Below are 17,497 nucleotides of genomic sequence, written 5' to 3'. Positions count from 1 at the left end.
CCTGTGCTTCTTGGCAGATTTTATTCTGTGCTTCGGAGATTCATGGTGGCCCACCCACTGTTCTGGGCCTTTCTAGAGGCAAGGGTCTGTGCTTACTGAGACATCCTAATCATAGGCTAGTCACAAGAGGGGGAGCAAGCCCCCTTCAGATGGTTCAGAGGCCCCATCCTTTCATTAGGGCAGCTCTCCAGGTGATGGGTGGGGGGATCCCAGACCTGCCCACGACTCTGGCCCAGGGACCCTAGATGGAAGGCAGGTGGTGGGACTTTTCCCCTGCCCCAAACACAGCAGCCTTTCCCAAGGCCATTTCTCCCACTGCTTCCCTCCAGCACCCTCTCCCTTGTACCTGGCTGAGTAGCTTCTCTCTTCCAAACCTCAGTCCTCCAGCCTCTCTTCCTGGTCTGCTCCTCATCTCCTTCCCCCTCTCTGCCTGGGGGAGAACCTTTTAAGGGTAGCCAGGAGGCCTTAACTGGCAGCAGGTGTCCAATTAGCTTTTTTGCTGCTGACTGATTCTTAGTGAGCCCCACCTGGCTGCCCTGGCTGTTGGGCTGCACTCTGAGCCTAGGTGGGAAGAAGAAGGCACTGACCCAGCTCCCAGTATATTTGCCTTCCACTAGGCTCTTGCAGCACGTGGTCTGTGGTCTGCCACACAGCTATAGCAACACAACAACAGCACAGAATGGATGCCATTGTTTAACTGGTTTTGTCCACGGCTGTGCTCGCTACAGCTTTGGACGATACAGTGGTTCAGTTGCCAGTGACCTTATGGCGGTTGCTGGCGGTTGGGACGGAGGGCAGTGCTGAGGAGAAGCTGCTCTAGGCATGCGAGTGTCCAGCCGGGGCTGAGACGTCATCGTGGGGAGTGGAGTGCAGTAATAATCCCTGTTGGCCCATCAGCGCATTCTCAGTCCGGCCCAGAGACACTCCCGACCCTGCTGAGGAGCCTGACTGGGCCTCTCCTGCAGCATGGTGACAGGCCAATCCAGGCAAGCCACGGAAGTGGCCCTAATCGGTGTTGGTGTTGCAGTGATGGCTGGGAGCTGGTCCCTTCACTGGCTCCTGGGGGCTGCTCCGGAGGGGTTGATGGTTCAAGCTGTTTTAAGAAGATAAAAGTGATTTCGGTGACTCGTGCTGGCGGCAGTGGCTGCTTGCGGGCTGGGGGCGGGATTAAAACAATTCTGTAATCCTGGCCATTTCCTTTCCACCGGGATTATGAAACCAATCGTGAATATCAAAAGCTGTAGTTTAAGCCAGCAGTCTGAGAGCAGCTGCCCTGCAGAGACAGCTGCAGCAAGGGATTCAGGCAGAACCAGGGCTGGCTTGTATTTCCCACAGAGAGGCCTGCCGCCTCCCTCCGCCTCCCCATTCATCCCCCAGCAGAGCCAGTAAGGTGAGAACTGGTCTGGACTGGGACAGCTGCCTGAGCATTCAGGTAAGAATGATCCTTAAAGCCCATCAACCTACCGGAGCTGCTCCAGGCCTGCTGGAGATGTTCCTATTCTCTTCTGCCTCTGTTCTTAGGAGCCAAGTGCTGCAAGTTGTAAAGGGAGACCAGTGAGAAAAGTCCAGGAGCCCCGCGGATATGACGTGCAATGGGGGAAGCGTCTGAGACACACCCCTGCAACTACCTGTAAAGGTAACATGTGGCTGGGCTGCCAGGGCAGGGGGTGGGGGAGAGATGTGTCTCCTGGGTACCTAGGTCCTGCGTGGATATAAGTGCTGGCTATACACCTCTGCTCTTACCCCAGCCACATTCTCTCTGGTGCCACTGGTCTCACTGCTCTAGACTCCTGATCTGCAGGAGAACAGCTGTCTGCCCCTGCAAGACAGGGATCTGCCGCTCAGTGAGCAGGCCAGGCATTTCCTGAGCTGGGGCCTTCAGCAGGGGAGGAGCTTATGCTAAACCTTGGAGCCAGTCAGGCAAGCACAGCTGGAGAGTGGAAGCTCTTAGAAGAAAGGGGGAGATGAATTTCAGTCCCCTGTTGACAGGCCTCGTTCTGTCTGTGCTGTGACGATTTGCTGCTGGGTTTTGGAAGTGTATTGCTATTGCCCTGACTTGGGGATTGCCAGTTCCCCTTGCAGAACCAGAGAGCAGTTCACTCCCTGCTCATGGGCACTGCACTCTGGGCAGAGTGGTGAGAGAACAGCTGCAGCCGTGTTACTGGAGGCTCCCGCTTCCCTGCCGGAAGAAAGCAAAGCAGGATGTGGGTCTGTTAACCCAAGCGTGAGCTCATCCTCATAGGCAGGTGGATCAATGCACATACCGGGAACCAAGACATTGTGGAGGGAAACAGCTGTGGCTGTGCATGTCTTGTGTGCCAGCAGGAATTGGTGAGACTGCGTTCACAGCCCCTTGGCAGGCTGCATTCGGGGAGCTCTGGACAGGTGAGGATGGGGAGTGGAAGGGGAAGCTTGAAAAACAGCTTCTAGCCTGTCAGTGGCTGTAATTCCAGTTCCCTCCCTCCGTAAATCCTTTCAGTGAAAGAGCAGAAGGAGGCCGAGCTCCATTCAGTTGTAGCGTTGGAAGCAGCTGAGTTGGGCACGCTCGTCCGCTGGCATCATTCTGCCAGGGCCAGCTGGTCTGCTTGGAGAAAGGCCCAGGTCTTTTCTTGTTGCACAGGGTGCAGCTGCAGCGTTGGCTTGGAAGCCCTGCGTGCAGAGCAGTGGGAATGCCAGCCTCTGCTCATCGCCATATCAGTACCCTAAGAAAACTGAGGCAGTGTAAGGTCAGACACCCAGTCCCTGTGCCTAAGATGCTTCCAAACTGCCCATGCTGTTGGCCGTTTGTACAACACTTAGTGTTACCCTTAAAGCTGCAGCTTCTGGAGTCCCGTGATCACAGGACAATCTCAGCCTTTGTGATTTTTTTTTTAAGTAAGCTTCTGGCTGAATGCCTGTACAGACATTTATAAACAGATGCCTGAGGTACATCCTTTGCCTCAAATCGCAAGACTTGGTCAGGAACGAGGAGCTTTGGAGCAGAGTGGGACTAGAACCACTTAATATTCAAATCAAGAGAAGCAAGTGGGGACGGCTCAGCCACACTCTTAGAAAACCATCATCCAGCAGAGTCCTTCAAGCTCTCGCATGGAACCCAGAAGGAAAATGCCAAAGACGACAACCTCGGACAATGTGGAGAAGATCTGCCGAGATTGAAGGACATCAACTGGGGCACTCCTGGGGCCAGCTAGAAGTTTTGTCCTGAGACACAGTAAAATGGAGCAGACTTGTAGGTGACCTATACTCCACCCGGAGTAAAGGGATTAAGTCAAGTTTCTAGCCCTTGTGACTGAAGAAATAAACCTTGAACACACAACCCCCAATGGCTCAGAACAAACCCCGGATGTGTTAGTTCTTAGTCTCCCTGTGGATATGGAGAAAACTGACTCACAACTAGTGCTGGTAACGTTGCTTGTCCACCTTCTACCCATTACGCTCTGGGGCAGGGCCACCTCTTGCTGTAAACCACCTCGGGACATCTGCATTCCAGGTGGCCAGCGTGTGAGCTGAGCTTGTGTTCGTCTGAAGCATTGCTAGCGCTCTAACTTAGCTCTACAACGGGCCAGCTGCCTCCTTCCCCAACTCCACCCGTGTAGTAATACTGGTGCTCTGAAGCGGGAAGAGGCCAATACACTGGTGATTAGTCTGTTGACCCACCGTTAGGCTTGAGAGATGGCACCTGAGCCCTAGAAGGAAGCAGACTGGGAGGGGTGTATCCCAGTTCTGAGTCTTGGGGCTCTGAAGTTGAGTCAGACACAGGAAGGGCAGGAGAGGGCTGATGGGAGCGGGAGAGGGGTGAAAAGAGTAGGAGTTGCTTAGCTGAGAGCTCCTGGAGACCTTGGAGAAAGGTGAATTTGGGTGGGAGCTGGAACTGACCAAAGCTCTGGTGAACAGAAGGCTGGAGAAGGGCCCCAGCAAAGCCAGAGGAAGCTTCATCAGAAGGCAAGAGACCGGGGTAGTTGTGAGAGGGTGGGACTGAAGTGCGGCTGTTGACTCTCAGGTGAGCGACCAGGAGATTACATCCTTGGGCACGGGGTGGAAGAACTGTCGTGTCTGATACGTTGACTGCGGGACCTGAAGGGTCACTTCGTATGGTGAGGTTGGGGGGCGGGTTACTGCAGTGATGTAGGTGAATAAGCCATGTCCAGAGACGGGCTTCGTATCAGACACTGCGAAATAACGTATGCGCACCATGCCTCCCTTTCCAGCCCTCTGTTCCAGAGCTGGCCTCTGCTGAGGAGTTGGGAGTTGGGGAACCTCCTTCCCCTTGGCTGTTGGTTGCCAGGCGTACATGCCCTGGCCACTGGGGTTTCCATTGTCCTTTTGGCTTTGCCCCTGGCTATGGTTTGGTCATGTCCGCAGCCAGGCCACGCTCCTCACATCTGCCATGCTGCCCCATGAGCAGATTTAACCCTTTTGCCCCCTGAGTAGCCACATGAATTGCAGAGGGAAACTGAGGCACATAGCAGCTTTGTAAAAATACCGCAGCGGTATATTCTCCTGCGGTACAGTGTTCCCTTGCACAGGCAGTGCTGGCTGAAACACTGCACTACACGGGCTTGCAGGCAAAGTACAGCTGAGGAAGGAGCCTGTGATGAAGTGGGAATGGTTTCCTTACTGAGGGCTACATTCTCCAAGTGGTGCACTGGTTGCCTGAGACTGGCTCCTAAAAGAGTTCGGAAGATTCCCCAAGAGACCCAAACTGAGCTCTGAGCCCCTCCTCCTTCAGACAGTCCATGGCCTGGAGAGCGTAATTTGTTAAGACCAGACAGGTCCATGGTGGGGGTGAGGTGGTGGTAGCCCCATTTCACAGGTGGACAGCTGAGAGACAAAGATTAAGACCCAACTGCTTAATGATTTTTGATTGCCTCACTGTTTGGGTGCCCAAGATGCCTCAGAGAGGCCTGACGTTCTTAGGGGTGATGCTCAGCCCTGTCTGAAAATCAGGCCCCTTTTAAAGTGTCTGAACTTGGGGTACCCCAAATCCCTGGACACTTGTGAAATCCTGGGCCTCAGAGATGTGCCCAAGGTCACCCATGGAGTCTGTATCCAGCTCGGCTTTCTCTGCGAGGTTGGCTTTCCGGGGCATTCGAGTGGCATGCATGGACACAGAACACACCCAGCTAACGTGTGTCACCCTGCCCTAGCTATGTGCACGGCCCAGCCTGGAGCAAAGCTGGATGGTGAATTTCTGTCCTGCTCTCAGCGGAACGTGCCTGCTCCAAGTTTGCATCTGGTTGCTGGTTTGGAGAAAGTCTGGGACTGACCAGCCCTGGGGCTGAGGCCCCAGCACAGCAACTGGTGTGGTCAGAGCGAAGCCCGGCTAACTCCCCACTTGCCAGGCGGGCTCTGCCCCTCGGAGGGCTGGGTTAGCCTCACGTGGGCGGCCGGCTGTCTGTTCTGATCGGCTGCCTCCAAAAATGGAGACTAAACAAGGGACATTCCTGACCAGCAGCCAAAGGCGGCCGCCTCCTTCCCCCACTTCCTCCTTCCCGCCCTCCAGCTTCCCTCCCCGGTGGGGCTGGGGAGCTCCCCACGGGGTGTAGAATTCCACCCCCGCCACTGCTGGCTGGGGTGCACAGCCAATGGGGTGGGCTCCTGACTCCCCTCCCCTCCGGCCAAGCAGCTGGGTAGCCATGGCGACTCGTGGGCCCCTCCAAACACGTCCTACCTTTTATAGCCAGCGGTTCCTGCAGTTAGCCTGTTTTCGTGCTTGGCTGCCCTGGTATGTGCAGGGCCAGGGCCCAGGCTCCTGCAGCTCACCCGGCCGGTCGCTGGAGGGAGCAGGGCAGGGGCGCCCCAGCTGCAGAGAGGGAACTCGGCTGCCACTGGCAAAGGAGTTGGTTTGGGTTTGGTTCTCCTGCCTCTCACACTCTGGCCCCAGCTATAGCATTTAACGGCGTCGTGGCTGGCGGAGCCAGGCCTAGCCGGGGCCCTGCTGGGAGCCCTGTCCTGAGCCCAGCTGGTCCTGTGCTACCCCCACCCCCAGCCCTCTCCTGCTGGAGTTCCCTGGCTGGCTTTCCCTTCCCGCTTTGGCTAGGGGCTGGCTGTGACCCCTGGGCTGCCGCTGCTCCCCAGCTGGCTGGGATTCCCCCGGAGAGCTCTGGGGCTGTCTCTCTCCAGAGTGCAGCCCCACGCCTGCCCCGTGCTGGGATGGCTCGACTGGTGCAGCTGTGAGCTGTTAAGGTCCTGGGGCCGGAGGGGTGCGCTTTCCCCGGTTCCCCTCGCCACGACCCTCCCAGCCACGCTGCACAGGAAAGAGAAATGAGCCAGAGAGAGCGGCCGCGTCTGCCCAGCGCTGTGGGACCTCCAGGCTCCAGCCTCGGGGAGAGGGAGCGCAGCTGGCGCTGCCGGCATCTGCTTTGCAGACGCGCCTGTCCCGTGGCGTAGCCGGGCGCCCGGATGGAGGCTAGGGAGGAGGTTCTCCCCGGCGCCGAGTTTGGGGAGGTGGGGGCCTTTGCGTTGCAGGCGGAAGCAGCAGCCCGGACCGTTCCCGGCTGTCTCAGGAAGCCTGGGTGAGTATGAGAGCTGGGGGATGTTGGGGGGGGAGTCCCTGTACTTATCCCCCGGCCTGGCTGGAAGGGGGAACTGCAGCAGTAGTTATGGGTGGGGACTGCTGTAGGGGATGTGGCTGGGGGTGACTGTGATGCATCTCTGAGGAGCCCAGGGTCAGCCGGTGCAGCATGATAGCAGACCCAGGTGTTTTCCGAGCGCTCTGCTATTCCCCCCTCCATGCCGCGGGGCAGGAAGGATGGTCTTGTGGCTCTGAACTGGGACCCAGGAGGTCTGGCCTGGCTCTGCTACAGGCTGAGCAAATCACCGCATTGCTTTCTGCCTTGGTTTCCCCACCGTGAGATGCAGGCCACCCCTTCACCTTGCGCCTGGTCTAGTTAGACTGCAAGCGCTTCCTTAGAGGGCGGATTTGCTTTCTGCTGCATATGTACAGCACCTGGCGCTGCAGGGTCCACTGTGCTACAACTAATCGATTTGGGTGTCTCAACAGTGACCATCCCTTGACACCGCCCCGGCACTGGACTTCGCAGGCTGGGCACAAGCAGACGTTTAGAACACGCTACTTAGACAAGCTGTGAGTTTAGCCTCTTGTCTCCTCCTCGGGCTTCTGCATAAGAGTCCTTCAGTCTGGTTTTGGTTTGGTTTTGAGCTACCTATTTCTGGGTGCGTCGTTGGAACTCTCAGGCCTTGTCTACATGGGAGTTTTACCAGGGTATCGATGCAGATGTGCCAATATAAATCCACCCCAGCCCTGCCACGTGAATGTTCTTATTCGAGTGGAAGGCCTGTTTTCCACTGAGTTGATGTCGATTGGGAAGAGGATTACACTAAACTGCAAAACGCTCTCTTGTCCCAGTGTAAGATCATCTACCTGGTGGTGAGTATGGGGTGGAGGGGGTGACTGTAAGCATAGTGGTTTAAATTTACATCTGGGCTTATACCCTTTTTTCAATCCCCTGTAGAAAGGCCCCAAACAGTGAGACATCCGCTGCTGAAGGTGGATGTGAAAAAGAAATTTCTGCTTCTTTTCTGCTCCTGGACGATTCCCTGGCCAAGATGTTGATACGTGTCACATCTGGCTTTTACCCATCCAGATGTGTACAGCATCTTTAACTGCCTCACTGCTGTTTAGTGTGCCAGGTAAGCTGAGCAAAGAACGTGTGTGAGTGCTGCCTGACTGCCCAGTGTAGCACAGAGTTACGTTGCAGCTGGGGGTTGGAGGGACCTGTCGGTGGAATACCACAGTCACATGCAGGACCTCATCCTGCCATGGCCGTGGCAGAAGGCAAGTCCTTGGACTCTTGAATTCCGTGCCTGACTCTGCCACTGGTGTGCTACATCACCTTGGGAAAGTCACTTAGGCCAAGGTTTTCAAAGGCAACTCGTGGTTTTGGGTGGCTCCGTTTTTGTTTACACACCTTGAAGCACCTTTAAGGAACCGGATTTTCCCCACGTTGTGAAAATCAGGCCATTCGCAATCAGTGTTCCCTGTAAGCTACGCGCTAGTGTGGCCGCTCTGGGGAGATTCATGCTGCCCAGATGATTAGCAGAGCAACCATAGCTAGGTTTCTACTGCTGGTGCGCGTCCCCTGGTGCACATACAAATTTATTCCACACATGGATGGAAAAGATTCACAGGACCATTGTTCACAATGCCTCAGGCTGGACAATCCATGTTGCTAGTCAGTTTTGAAAGCCTGGGCTTCCTCTGGCCCGCGGGGCTGGGAGAGGTCACTCCCCTGCCTTGGAGGGTGAGTTAAGGTTTGCAAAGGCAGGTAGAAGGTGCTATAGACGGGCCAAGTCATTACCAATGTAAAATGGATCGTGGGGCAGCTCCCAAGTGCTCAGAGGCAGCTCCTTGGGTTTAGGGAAGGCAGTACATGTTCCTGTTCTCGAGGCTGTGCCTAGCAGGCAGGGCTGGTTCTGGCCATGTGGAAAGACAGGTGGTGAAAGGGGATGGTAGTGACTCTGTCTCCTCTGAATGGCTGGCTTTGACGTGCGGGTCTGAAAATAGCTCCACAGGCTGTCCGGTTCATCCGACCTGCGTTTTCCTCTTCCGTCCCCACCCTGCCTGACTGAGTGAAGCGTTTTCCTGGGGACCAGCTGGGAGTTCAGGCACAAAGTTTCACGTCATTTGCTGATTTCCCCGCAAAGCCCATTTGTTTCCTGGGCGGGAGAGAATTCTGCTCCAGCCATCTGCCTTGTGCCTGCTGGTCTCATAGTGTCCGTCTCCACCTGAACCTGCTCGCTCTACCCTCTCACTTGTCTGGTGGTGAGGGGAAGGCCCTGGAGAAAGTCTGCCCGTGGTACCTCCTTTGGGGTCATGGTGGAAAGTCTAGGAGAACATTGGGTGTGAGAAGCTATGTAGCTTGGGGTACATCTATGTATTTCTAAATACATCACTCTCTCTGAGGCAGCTGTACAGCGGGTCACGCCTAGGTCTGCTTACAATAGTCATTTAAGTGTATTTTGTAGGGAGGTACTTGGCTCTGTAAGCTGGAGTTCATCGGACCTCACCTGGGGCCCTGACCTTCCCAGCCTGGAATGGTGTGTGCAGACCCCTGGGGATGCCTTGGCAGGGGCTTAACCAGGCTGGTGTGACTGGAATTAACATCCCTTCCAACCCCCTGCAGAACTGCCTGAGAATCTCTTCTCCCGGCTCATTGCTTTCCTGCCCTTCTCTGTTCTGGGAGAGAAGGTGCTGGTTCTGCCTTCCTCAGGAGTTCTGAATCCACATTGTCTCTTAATGACCAGCTGGTTCATGGCCTGCGGAGAGGCAGCATGACTGAGGGGCTAGGCGCAGGGACTGCCGGTCAGGACACATTGGTTGTCTCCTCGGTGTTGTCACTCACTTGCCCACAGTCACATGCACAAATCTCTGTGCCTCAGTTTTCCCATCTCTAAAATGGGGGTGATAATACTCACCTGCCGTGCAGAGCCCTTTTAGATCCTCTGGTGGAATGTACTAGAAAAATGTAAATAGACATTTCATCTTATAACTGTCAGGAAAGGTGAAGTGTGGAGGCCCTTCCCGCTATACCAAACCATTCATACAGGGGGCAGAGACAAAAGCAGAGAGGGACAACTGCTTGTTGAATGCGTCTGAGGACAGAGGGATTTGAAGTACTTGGTGCTGCAGGGAGAGTTTAGTTCACAGTAGGTGTCTCTTCCTCCCAGCCTCAGGCCGGGGTGGTAACCAATCCCAACGCTGCACTCCACGCTCCCTGCACTGGGCTGTGATGGAAAGTATAAAGGAGTGAAACTGAGATTTAATGAAACTGAAATTTAATGTGGGTAAGTGTAAGGTAATGCACATTGGGGAAAAATAACCCCAATTATACATACAATATGATGGGGGCAAATTTAGCTACAGCAGATCAGGAAAGGGATCTTGGAATTATAGTGGATAGTTCTGTGAAAACATCCATGCAGTGTGCAGTGGCAGTCAGTAAAGCAACTAGGATGTTAGGAATAATTAAAAAAGGGATAGAAAATAAGATGAAGAATATCTTACTTCCCCTATATAAAACTATGGTACGCCCACATCTTGAGCACTGCATGCAGATGTGGTCTCCTCACCTCAAAAAGACATATTGGCATTAGAAAAGGTTCAGAAAAGGGCAACTAAAATGATTAAGGGTTTGGAACGGGTCCCATATGAGGAGAGGCTAGAGAGACTGCGACTTTTCAGTCTAGAAAAGAGGCGACTGAGGGGCGATATGATAGAGGTATATAAAATCATGAATGGTGCAGAGAAAGTGAATACAGAAAAGTTATTTACTTGTTCCCATAATATAAGAACTAGAGGACACCAAATGAAATTAATGGGTAGCAGGTTCAAAACTAATAGAAAGTTTTTCTTCACATAGTGCACAGTCAACCTGTGGAACTCCTTGCCAGAGGACGCTGTGAAGGCCAGGACTCTAACAGAGTTTAAAAAAGAGCTTGATAAATGTTTGGAGGTTAGGTCCAAAGATGGCTATTAGCAAGGGGTAAGGTATGGTGACCAGCCTTTTGTTGGAGGCGGAAGATGGATGACAGGAGACAAATCGCTTGATCATTGTCTTTGGTTCACCTCCTCTGGGGCACCTGGCATTGGCTACTGTTGGCAGACAGGATGCTGGGCTAGATGGACCTTTGGTCTGACCCAGTATGGCCATTCTTATGTTCTTATGAGATGCCAAGTGAATTTCTGCCTGCAGTGACGGTTGTACCTGAGAACTGAACACAGCTGTGGGGGCGGGATGGCCGAGTAATGGGAGGGGAATGTACAAGCTGGGACTTCTGACACCTGCTCCCCGGGCTGCTGTGAGCTTTCCCTTCCTTGACACAGGGATAATGAATAAAAATCTAAGCTTGCTGGGGCTTGTCTTTTTGTCCTGGTCATGCAGCACCTAGCACCTGGCTCAGTGTGGCCCTGGTCCCTGCCAGGAACGACTAAGGCTCACAATAGTGCAAATAACTGTATGCAAAGTGTAGAGACGTTTGGCAAGGGACTGTGTGGGGAGCGAGCTGGTGTTGTTAGTGGGGACAACAGGAAGAGATGTTCCCTGAGAGAATATAGGAATTAGGTCATACCAAAGGTCCATCTAACCCAGCATCCTGTCCCCCAGCAGAGGCCCATGCCAGGCACCCCAGAGGGAACGAACAAAACAGGAAGTTATTGAGTGATCCCTCCCCTGTCCACCTGTCTTCTGACAAACAGAAACTAGGGACATCATCCCTGCCCATCTGAACTAATTGCCATTGATGGCCCATGAATTTATCTAGCATTTTGATGAACCCAGCACTAAAGTTCTAGTCTTCACAATGTCCTGTGGCAAGGAGTTCCACAGGTTGACTGTGCGTTGTGTGAAGTAATACTTCCTTCTGTTGGTTTTACACCTGTGAAAGGGGAGAGGAAGGGGCGCAGACCCATGGTGCTGAGGTCGGCCCTTCTTTCCTTGCAGCAAGGCCCGTTGCCAACTTTGTCCACATATCTGTTCTAGAGATACTGTCACTGGAGCTAACCAGGTTATTCACAGAATTACGGGCACATTCTCATGTTCCTCAGCTAACATCATATATGCCATTGTGTGCCAACAATGCCCAGATGCTTTGTATATTGGACAGACTCCAAACTCTCTTAGACAAAGAATTAATGGGCATAAAACAGACATAAAAACACTCCCGATTCACAAACCTGTCAGCCAGCACTTTAATGGAGTGGGCCATTCTGTTAATGACCTGAAAGTCTGTGTTTTACTGAAAAGGAACTTGCACAGCCGTTTGGAAAGCGAGGCTGCTGAACTCTCTTTTATATTCAAATTTGACACATTAACACGTGCTTTGAACCAGGATGGCAATTTTCGAGCTCATTATAGAGACTCTTTTTACATACTTTGCTTTATCTAATTCTTGACTTCCCCCCTTCTTCTGCCCCTCTGCTCTCAGATTTGCTCTCCTTGATGATGATTTTTCTGATCTGTCAACCTTGATTACTGTTTTTGGTTCTCTGTGCCTTAAATATTGAGTCTGTTCTGGGCTGGCTGTGGGCTGAAGAAGTGGGTCTGTCCCACGGAAGCTCACCACCTAATAAATTATTTTATCAGGCTTTAAAGTGCTGCTGGACTGCCTTTTTGTTTTGATAGTCTATGGACTAGCACGGCGCCCTCTCTGTTACTATTCTGCCCTTCTTGTTTGCCTTCTCTGAAGGAACCGCTGGAAGGCCGACATGGAGGGGAACTTGCCAGTGAAGAGGAGAGCCGTGAAGGGGACGAAGCAATGCAGCAGGAATGCCGGCAGAAGCAATCTCCTTGCCGAGAGCACCGAGCCCGGCAGCTGCCAGCCTGCCCGAGCAGCTGTGGAGCCGACGGGGCTGCCAGGGGAACTGGGCCGGGCTACCTGCTCGATTCTGGAGGCCAAAGTGAAGGCTCTGAAGGAGAAAAGGTTGACCAATAAACAGGGGGGAGCGGAGTCTCAGGAACGAGCCCCTCCGAGGAAGCCCAAGGGCAGGAAAGGGAAACTCATGCCATGTCCAGCCGCAGTGGAGGTGGTCCCCCAAGATGCGGTGGTGGTGCCGCAGGCTCAGATCCGCACCTACCTGACAGACATGCTGCTAGACAGCCGGGATGATGTGGAGTTTGGGCTGGGTGCCAGGGGGGCCATGGCTGCAGACCTCTCCTCCGCCCATGTGGAAGCTCTGAAGGCACATGGGACAGTGGGAGGAGGCAGCGGCTCTGCTGAGGAGCTCTGGAGGCGCTCCAGCCTGGGGAGGAACGTACTGGAGAACGCTGGCTGCAGCTCAGAAAACAGGGCCCGAAGGGGCTCCCCAGATGGCCTTTGGGGCACCTGCTCCACTAGCAATCCCGACTCAAGCAGCCAGAAATCTGCCCTGGAAGCACATGGCAAACCAGCCCCCGTGGGAGAAGAGCTGCCCCAGGCTGGGGTCGTGGAGAGCAGGGACGCTCTGTGCAGGGGGATAGCCCCACTAGGGCAGCTGTGGAGGACGGAGAGCTGGGAGAGCCTGGGCAGTGCTGTGAGCGCCACCAGCGGGCTGTCTCTGGCTGAGCGCGTGGAGAGGAACCGGGCCGTGCTGCAGGAGATGCTGAGCCTGTCCCGGCAGAGCCGCTCTCCGCGGGCACCTCGGCGCTGCGACGGAGAAGTGCTTGGGCTAGCCAAGGATGGAGCCACTCAAGGTGGGTGTTGAGTGTGGGCGCATCTCAAGTACGTGTGAGGGGTGCAGGGAGAGTCCCAGATATCATAACGCCCCTCTGCCATGCACCTGGGTCCTGCCCTGCCCTGCCCTGGGTCCTGTCACTTAAACACGTTCTGCAAGCAAAGCACAGCCCAAAGGGGTTGTGATCATTGCCCACGTTACGCTCTTTATAATAGGAAAAGAAGGTCTGAAACAATTCAGGGGGTGGTGTAAATAAGGAATTGTAATTTCCTTCTTCTTGCAACACAAGAGCTTGGGGTCACCAAGTGAAATTAATAGGCAGCAGGTTTAAAACAAACAATAGGAAACATTTTTTCACACAACGCACAGTTAACCTGTGGAACTCCTTGCTGGAGGATGTTGTGAAAACCAAGACTATAGCAGAGTTTAAAAAAGAACTAGATAAATTTATGGGGGATAGGTCCATCAATGGCTATGAGCCAGGATGGGCGTGGGCGGTGTCCCTGGCCTCTGTTCGCAAGAGGCTGGAAATGCGTGACAGGGAATTGATCACTTGGTGATTACCTGTTCTGGTCATTCCCTCTGGGGCACCTGGCATTGGCCACTGTTGGAAGACAGGATACTGGGCTTGCTGGGCCTATGGTCTGACCCAGTCTGGCTGTTCTTGTGTATATTTCCAATCACAGGCCCTTCCTTCACAAAAAAGCAGTACCGCTTTTAATTTAATCAATGAACATTCCTTGTGTGGCTATTTACATTCAGGGCCTTAGCAATGGAGCTAATGTATGAGGAATGGTGAGTCTGGCTGCAGATGTCAGCGGTGGTTTGCAAGTGTTCCTAGCTCAAAATGGAATCTTTAACAGAGAGCGATTTTCTCCTGCGTGTTTCCCAGGTATTTGGGTTAAATACTCGGACAACCCAAGATTTAGAGTGTGTGAAGAAAACCCACCTCTCTCAGTTAATCAGGTTTCATTCATAGATGTATCTGAAGTCTTAATACTGCCAGTTCTCCAGTCATCCGCTATATCTTCCGGCTTAAACAGAATAGCCAAGGACTGAATTTCTAATATGATAAATACAAGCGGAATTTTTACCTTTCAGGCCACTTTATCTCTGCAGGAAGTGGCAGGAGCTCACTTTTTCCCTTGTAAATCTGCCTGTGAATCAGCAAATTCCCTGCTTGTTAGTGTGTCGTTAACTCGCCGATTCCCTGTCAGGATGGTCATTTCTTTCCCAAACACAGGCCAGAGTATGTGAGAGCTCTATCCATGCCATACTGCAGGTGGGACCTGCTTCGTCCGGCACCCTTGGGACCTGAGTGGTCCCAAACGAGGGGATTTGCTGGATGTGGGAAGGGCAGGTTGATTACTTGCTGGGCTCCCCCCAGGGATGCCAGGCTCCCCTCAGTCAGCCGGGTTCCCTGCAGCTTCAGGGATGCTTGTAAGGCTCAGTGCCCAGCTGGCTCCTGACTGTGGGTTTGCTGCGTTCCCCAGCCTAACCGGGATCCCTGTGGCTGCAGGGCTGCTGGCGGGGGTAGGCTCCACAGCCTGGCTCCCTACACCAGTGGGGCTCCTGGCAGGCTCCTGACTGGGGTGGGCTCCCCACAGTCTGGCTTCCTGTAGTGGGGCTCCCTACCCTTGGGGCTCCCCAGAGTGGGCTGCCAGCAGGGCTCTGCTGTACCAGGCACGGCTGGGGTTCTCTGGTCCACAGCATCTGTTTCCCTGCCGGACGAGGGAGTTTCAGCTTGTGTTAATGAAAGGCGGAGCGAGGAGGAACAGGCCCTTCCTGTAGAAAGCTGTGGCACTGGGCCCTAAAATCCCTCGTCTCCATGGGAACAGCTGGTGCACCCTCAGAAGGGGCTGCCGTGTGAGCGTGGCTAGGAAGGCCTCAGTAACGCTCCGCGTTGCCAAGCCACGAGAGCGGCGGCCACCCAGTTCAATGTGTTACCTGCGCTGTGGTGACATGAGCACACAGGGGCAGATGCCCTCCGGTCTCTTCCATGCATCCCGGCTCTGCCTGCTGTCGTGTGCAGCTCAGTGTGTGTCTGTTCTGGCTTGCAGAGCTGCTGGTTAACGACCTGGACTGGGACTCTGGCGTCTCCCTGCAGGACTCGGAAGGGTACAGGTAAGACCTGGGAGAACTGTGGGAGGGGAGTGAAGATTGCCCCATAACCACCAAGTAGTGTTAGAACTAACAGATGACCCTGGAGGGTCTCTGCCCAGTTTCTGACCTCCCACTCACTCTTAGTGATGGCCTTCCCCCCTCACATGCACGCAGCCAGAACAGAGGGGATCTCCCGGGGGCACTGGCCCACAGCTGCCCATGCACAGATGGTCTGGGGCTCTGTGGAGAGCTCCAGTCTGCAGGCCCCCAAGTTGGGCATCTATTCCCAGCACCAGCTTGCTTGATGTGGCAGCGTTTCCTGCCAGTGCCCCCTGCACACAGGTGATTGGCAGCGCTGAGCCTTGGATGGGGAGGGTGGGAATTGCTATCTCTTTTCTGGTATACACATGGAGAGGAGCAGAGAAAAACACACTATACTCATGCTGAAAGCTTTTGCACACAAATATGACTTTATCTCCAAGCTTCAGAATGGTAACCCACGAGAACCCAAAAGCAGAGAGAGACAAAGCAGGCTGCTCCCTAGGGTAGAAGCACACCTCTCCCCTTCCTGTAGGCCAGCTGTTACCTTCAGATCTCACCCTTCCCTGTAGCGCCCCCCAGCCTACAAACAGGAGCAGGAACCCCCAGCTCCCTTGGATTTAAAGAGGTAGCGTGGAACTGCGCTGGTTTGCGGCGCTTCACACATGAATGGGAACAAATACCACACACATCTGAACTGAAGGTAAAACGGAGTGGGCTGGGAAAGCAGGTAATTCTAAGTTCCCATCAGGCACTTAGTTTGTTCTAGGCGCTGGAGCTGATGCATTACAGGCCTTGTTCTCACCAGCTGGGGCTGAGAATAGCCCCAAATGCTAATCAGGCAGCCGAGTCCCATGTGTATTTTACCAGGGGCAGGTCCGGCTGTGCTCACGTCTCCCTTTGGCAGACAGGAAGCTGCGAGCGGCGTGATGTGTGGGGCTGCCGTTAAAACTTGCTTTGCTTTACGCAGCGGCTAGAGGAGGGAGCGGGAAGTGCGTGCCGAGAGGGAGGAAGAGGACAGGCCATTTCGTGCTTGGCCCTTTCCCCCTGGGGAGGTGGGGGGGGGCTCTCGCTGTGCTGCACCTGCTCCCCTTGTCTGTTGCTTTGGGGTATGACTCCAGACCTGGCCCTGTGCTACTTCCCTGTTTGCTCCGTGTTCCCCTCACAAATTACGCCCTGCTGATGGGACCCGCTAGGCAGTCAGGCTGGGGCATGGGAACCAGACACCCCCGGCCAGGAAGTGACTTGCCAAAGGTGTCACAGCAGAGCAGTGGCGGAGCTGGGCAGGGAACCTGGCTTTCCTGCCCCTCGCTGGACTGCACTGGGTCCTTCGTGACCTCTGCCTGTTTGCTCTGGAGCTTGCCCTGGCAGGAGTCCTAGGGGGGACCCCTGGAGGACATCAGCTGGCAACATCCCCACACAGCTCTTCATGCTGGTGGCTGGCCCCAAGGGCTCCCTGAACCCACACTTCCCCCCAGGGAGCAACGAAACCTAGTGTCTCCAAGCAGCTGCATTGCAGCACAGCTGGCGTATGCCAATCCAGGAGCGAACGGACAAGTAGCCCAGCTCTGTGCCAGTTGTTAAACAGCGGCGGGACTCCTGGCCACGTTCCCGCCCGAGCGGTGGGGGGCAGTACCGGTCCCCGCGCGGGCTCGCAGTTGGAGGACTACCAGAACAGCGTGTGGCACCCTTGCGGACACACCGACAGCAGCCCGGGCTAGCGCCATTCGCACGGAACGGAGCTCGCTTTGCCGGACGCTTGCAGAGTCACAGCAGGTGTGCGGGAAGTGTATGCAAATGTTTTCCAGCCCGATTCCCTGAACTCACTCCAGTTAGCCCTCTGTGTAAATAAGCCCGAAGAGAGGAGGGCCCAGTGGCAGGGGCGGGGCCAGGAGCAGAAGGGGCGGGGCCGCGGGGCTGGGTCCCACCTTCCTCCATCCCAGCAGAGCAGATCAGCACAGCTGTGGCACCACAAAGGGGCCTGGTGCTCCTGCCCCCTTTGCCCACCCTCCCTTTGGCAGGCCTGGTAGGGCCCCAGCTGTGATGAGCCACGGAATTCCCATCAGTGCCGTGCACGGCTCTGGGAAACGGGGTGTAACGTGCTCCCTGTGAGCGACTTGGCAAGCAGCCAGCCAGGCGCCGTGCGAGGTCCGGCTCTGCAGGGCTGGGCCCCAGCCTGCTGAC

At 54.7% G+C, this 17,497-nt stretch overlaps 1 protein-coding gene and 1 long non-coding RNA gene across 4 annotated transcripts in view; one reads left to right on the top strand and one right to left on the bottom strand.

Moving 5' to 3' along the window:
• Positions 1–956: 956 nt before the first annotated feature.
• LOC142017619 (uncharacterized) lies at positions 957–5,799 on the bottom strand. The gene is made up of 3 exons (XR_012646562.1): positions 5,672–5,799; positions 1,465–1,531; positions 957–1,093 (listed from the first exon to the last, which is right to left on the bottom strand). It is a non-coding gene; the product is annotated as an uncharacterized LOC142017619 (long non-coding RNA).
• The window catches only part of KIAA1614 (KIAA1614 ortholog), a 35,396-nt gene continuing 18,986 nt past the window's right edge, over positions 1,088–17,497 (top strand). The window contains exons 1-6 of one of the 3 annotated variants that reach the window (XM_075002676.1): positions 1,088–1,432; positions 1,522–1,636; positions 7,004–7,390; positions 7,476–7,653; positions 12,208–13,190; positions 15,232–15,295. In XM_075002676.1, the coding sequence (XP_074858777.1) occupies positions 12,227–13,190; positions 15,232–15,295 (1,028 nt within the window). In that variant the 5' untranslated portion in view covers positions 1,088–1,432; positions 1,522–1,636; positions 7,004–7,390; positions 7,476–7,653; positions 12,208–12,226. Of the gene's footprint in view, positions 1,433–1,521; positions 1,637–5,804; positions 6,516–7,003; positions 7,391–7,475; positions 7,654–12,207; positions 13,191–15,231; positions 15,296–17,497 lie in introns of those variants that run through there. The other 2 variants (XM_075002677.1, XM_075002675.1) reach the window with 2 other exon arrangements.

This window comes from Carettochelys insculpta, chromosome 9 (assembly GCF_033958435.1).
Source record: "Carettochelys insculpta isolate YL-2023 chromosome 9, ASM3395843v1, whole genome shotgun sequence".
NCBI lineage: Eukaryota > Metazoa > Chordata > Testudines > Carettochelyidae > Carettochelys > Carettochelys insculpta.
The sequence above is the reverse complement of the archived record's forward strand: the minus strand, read 5'-3'. Positions and strand labels throughout refer to the sequence as shown.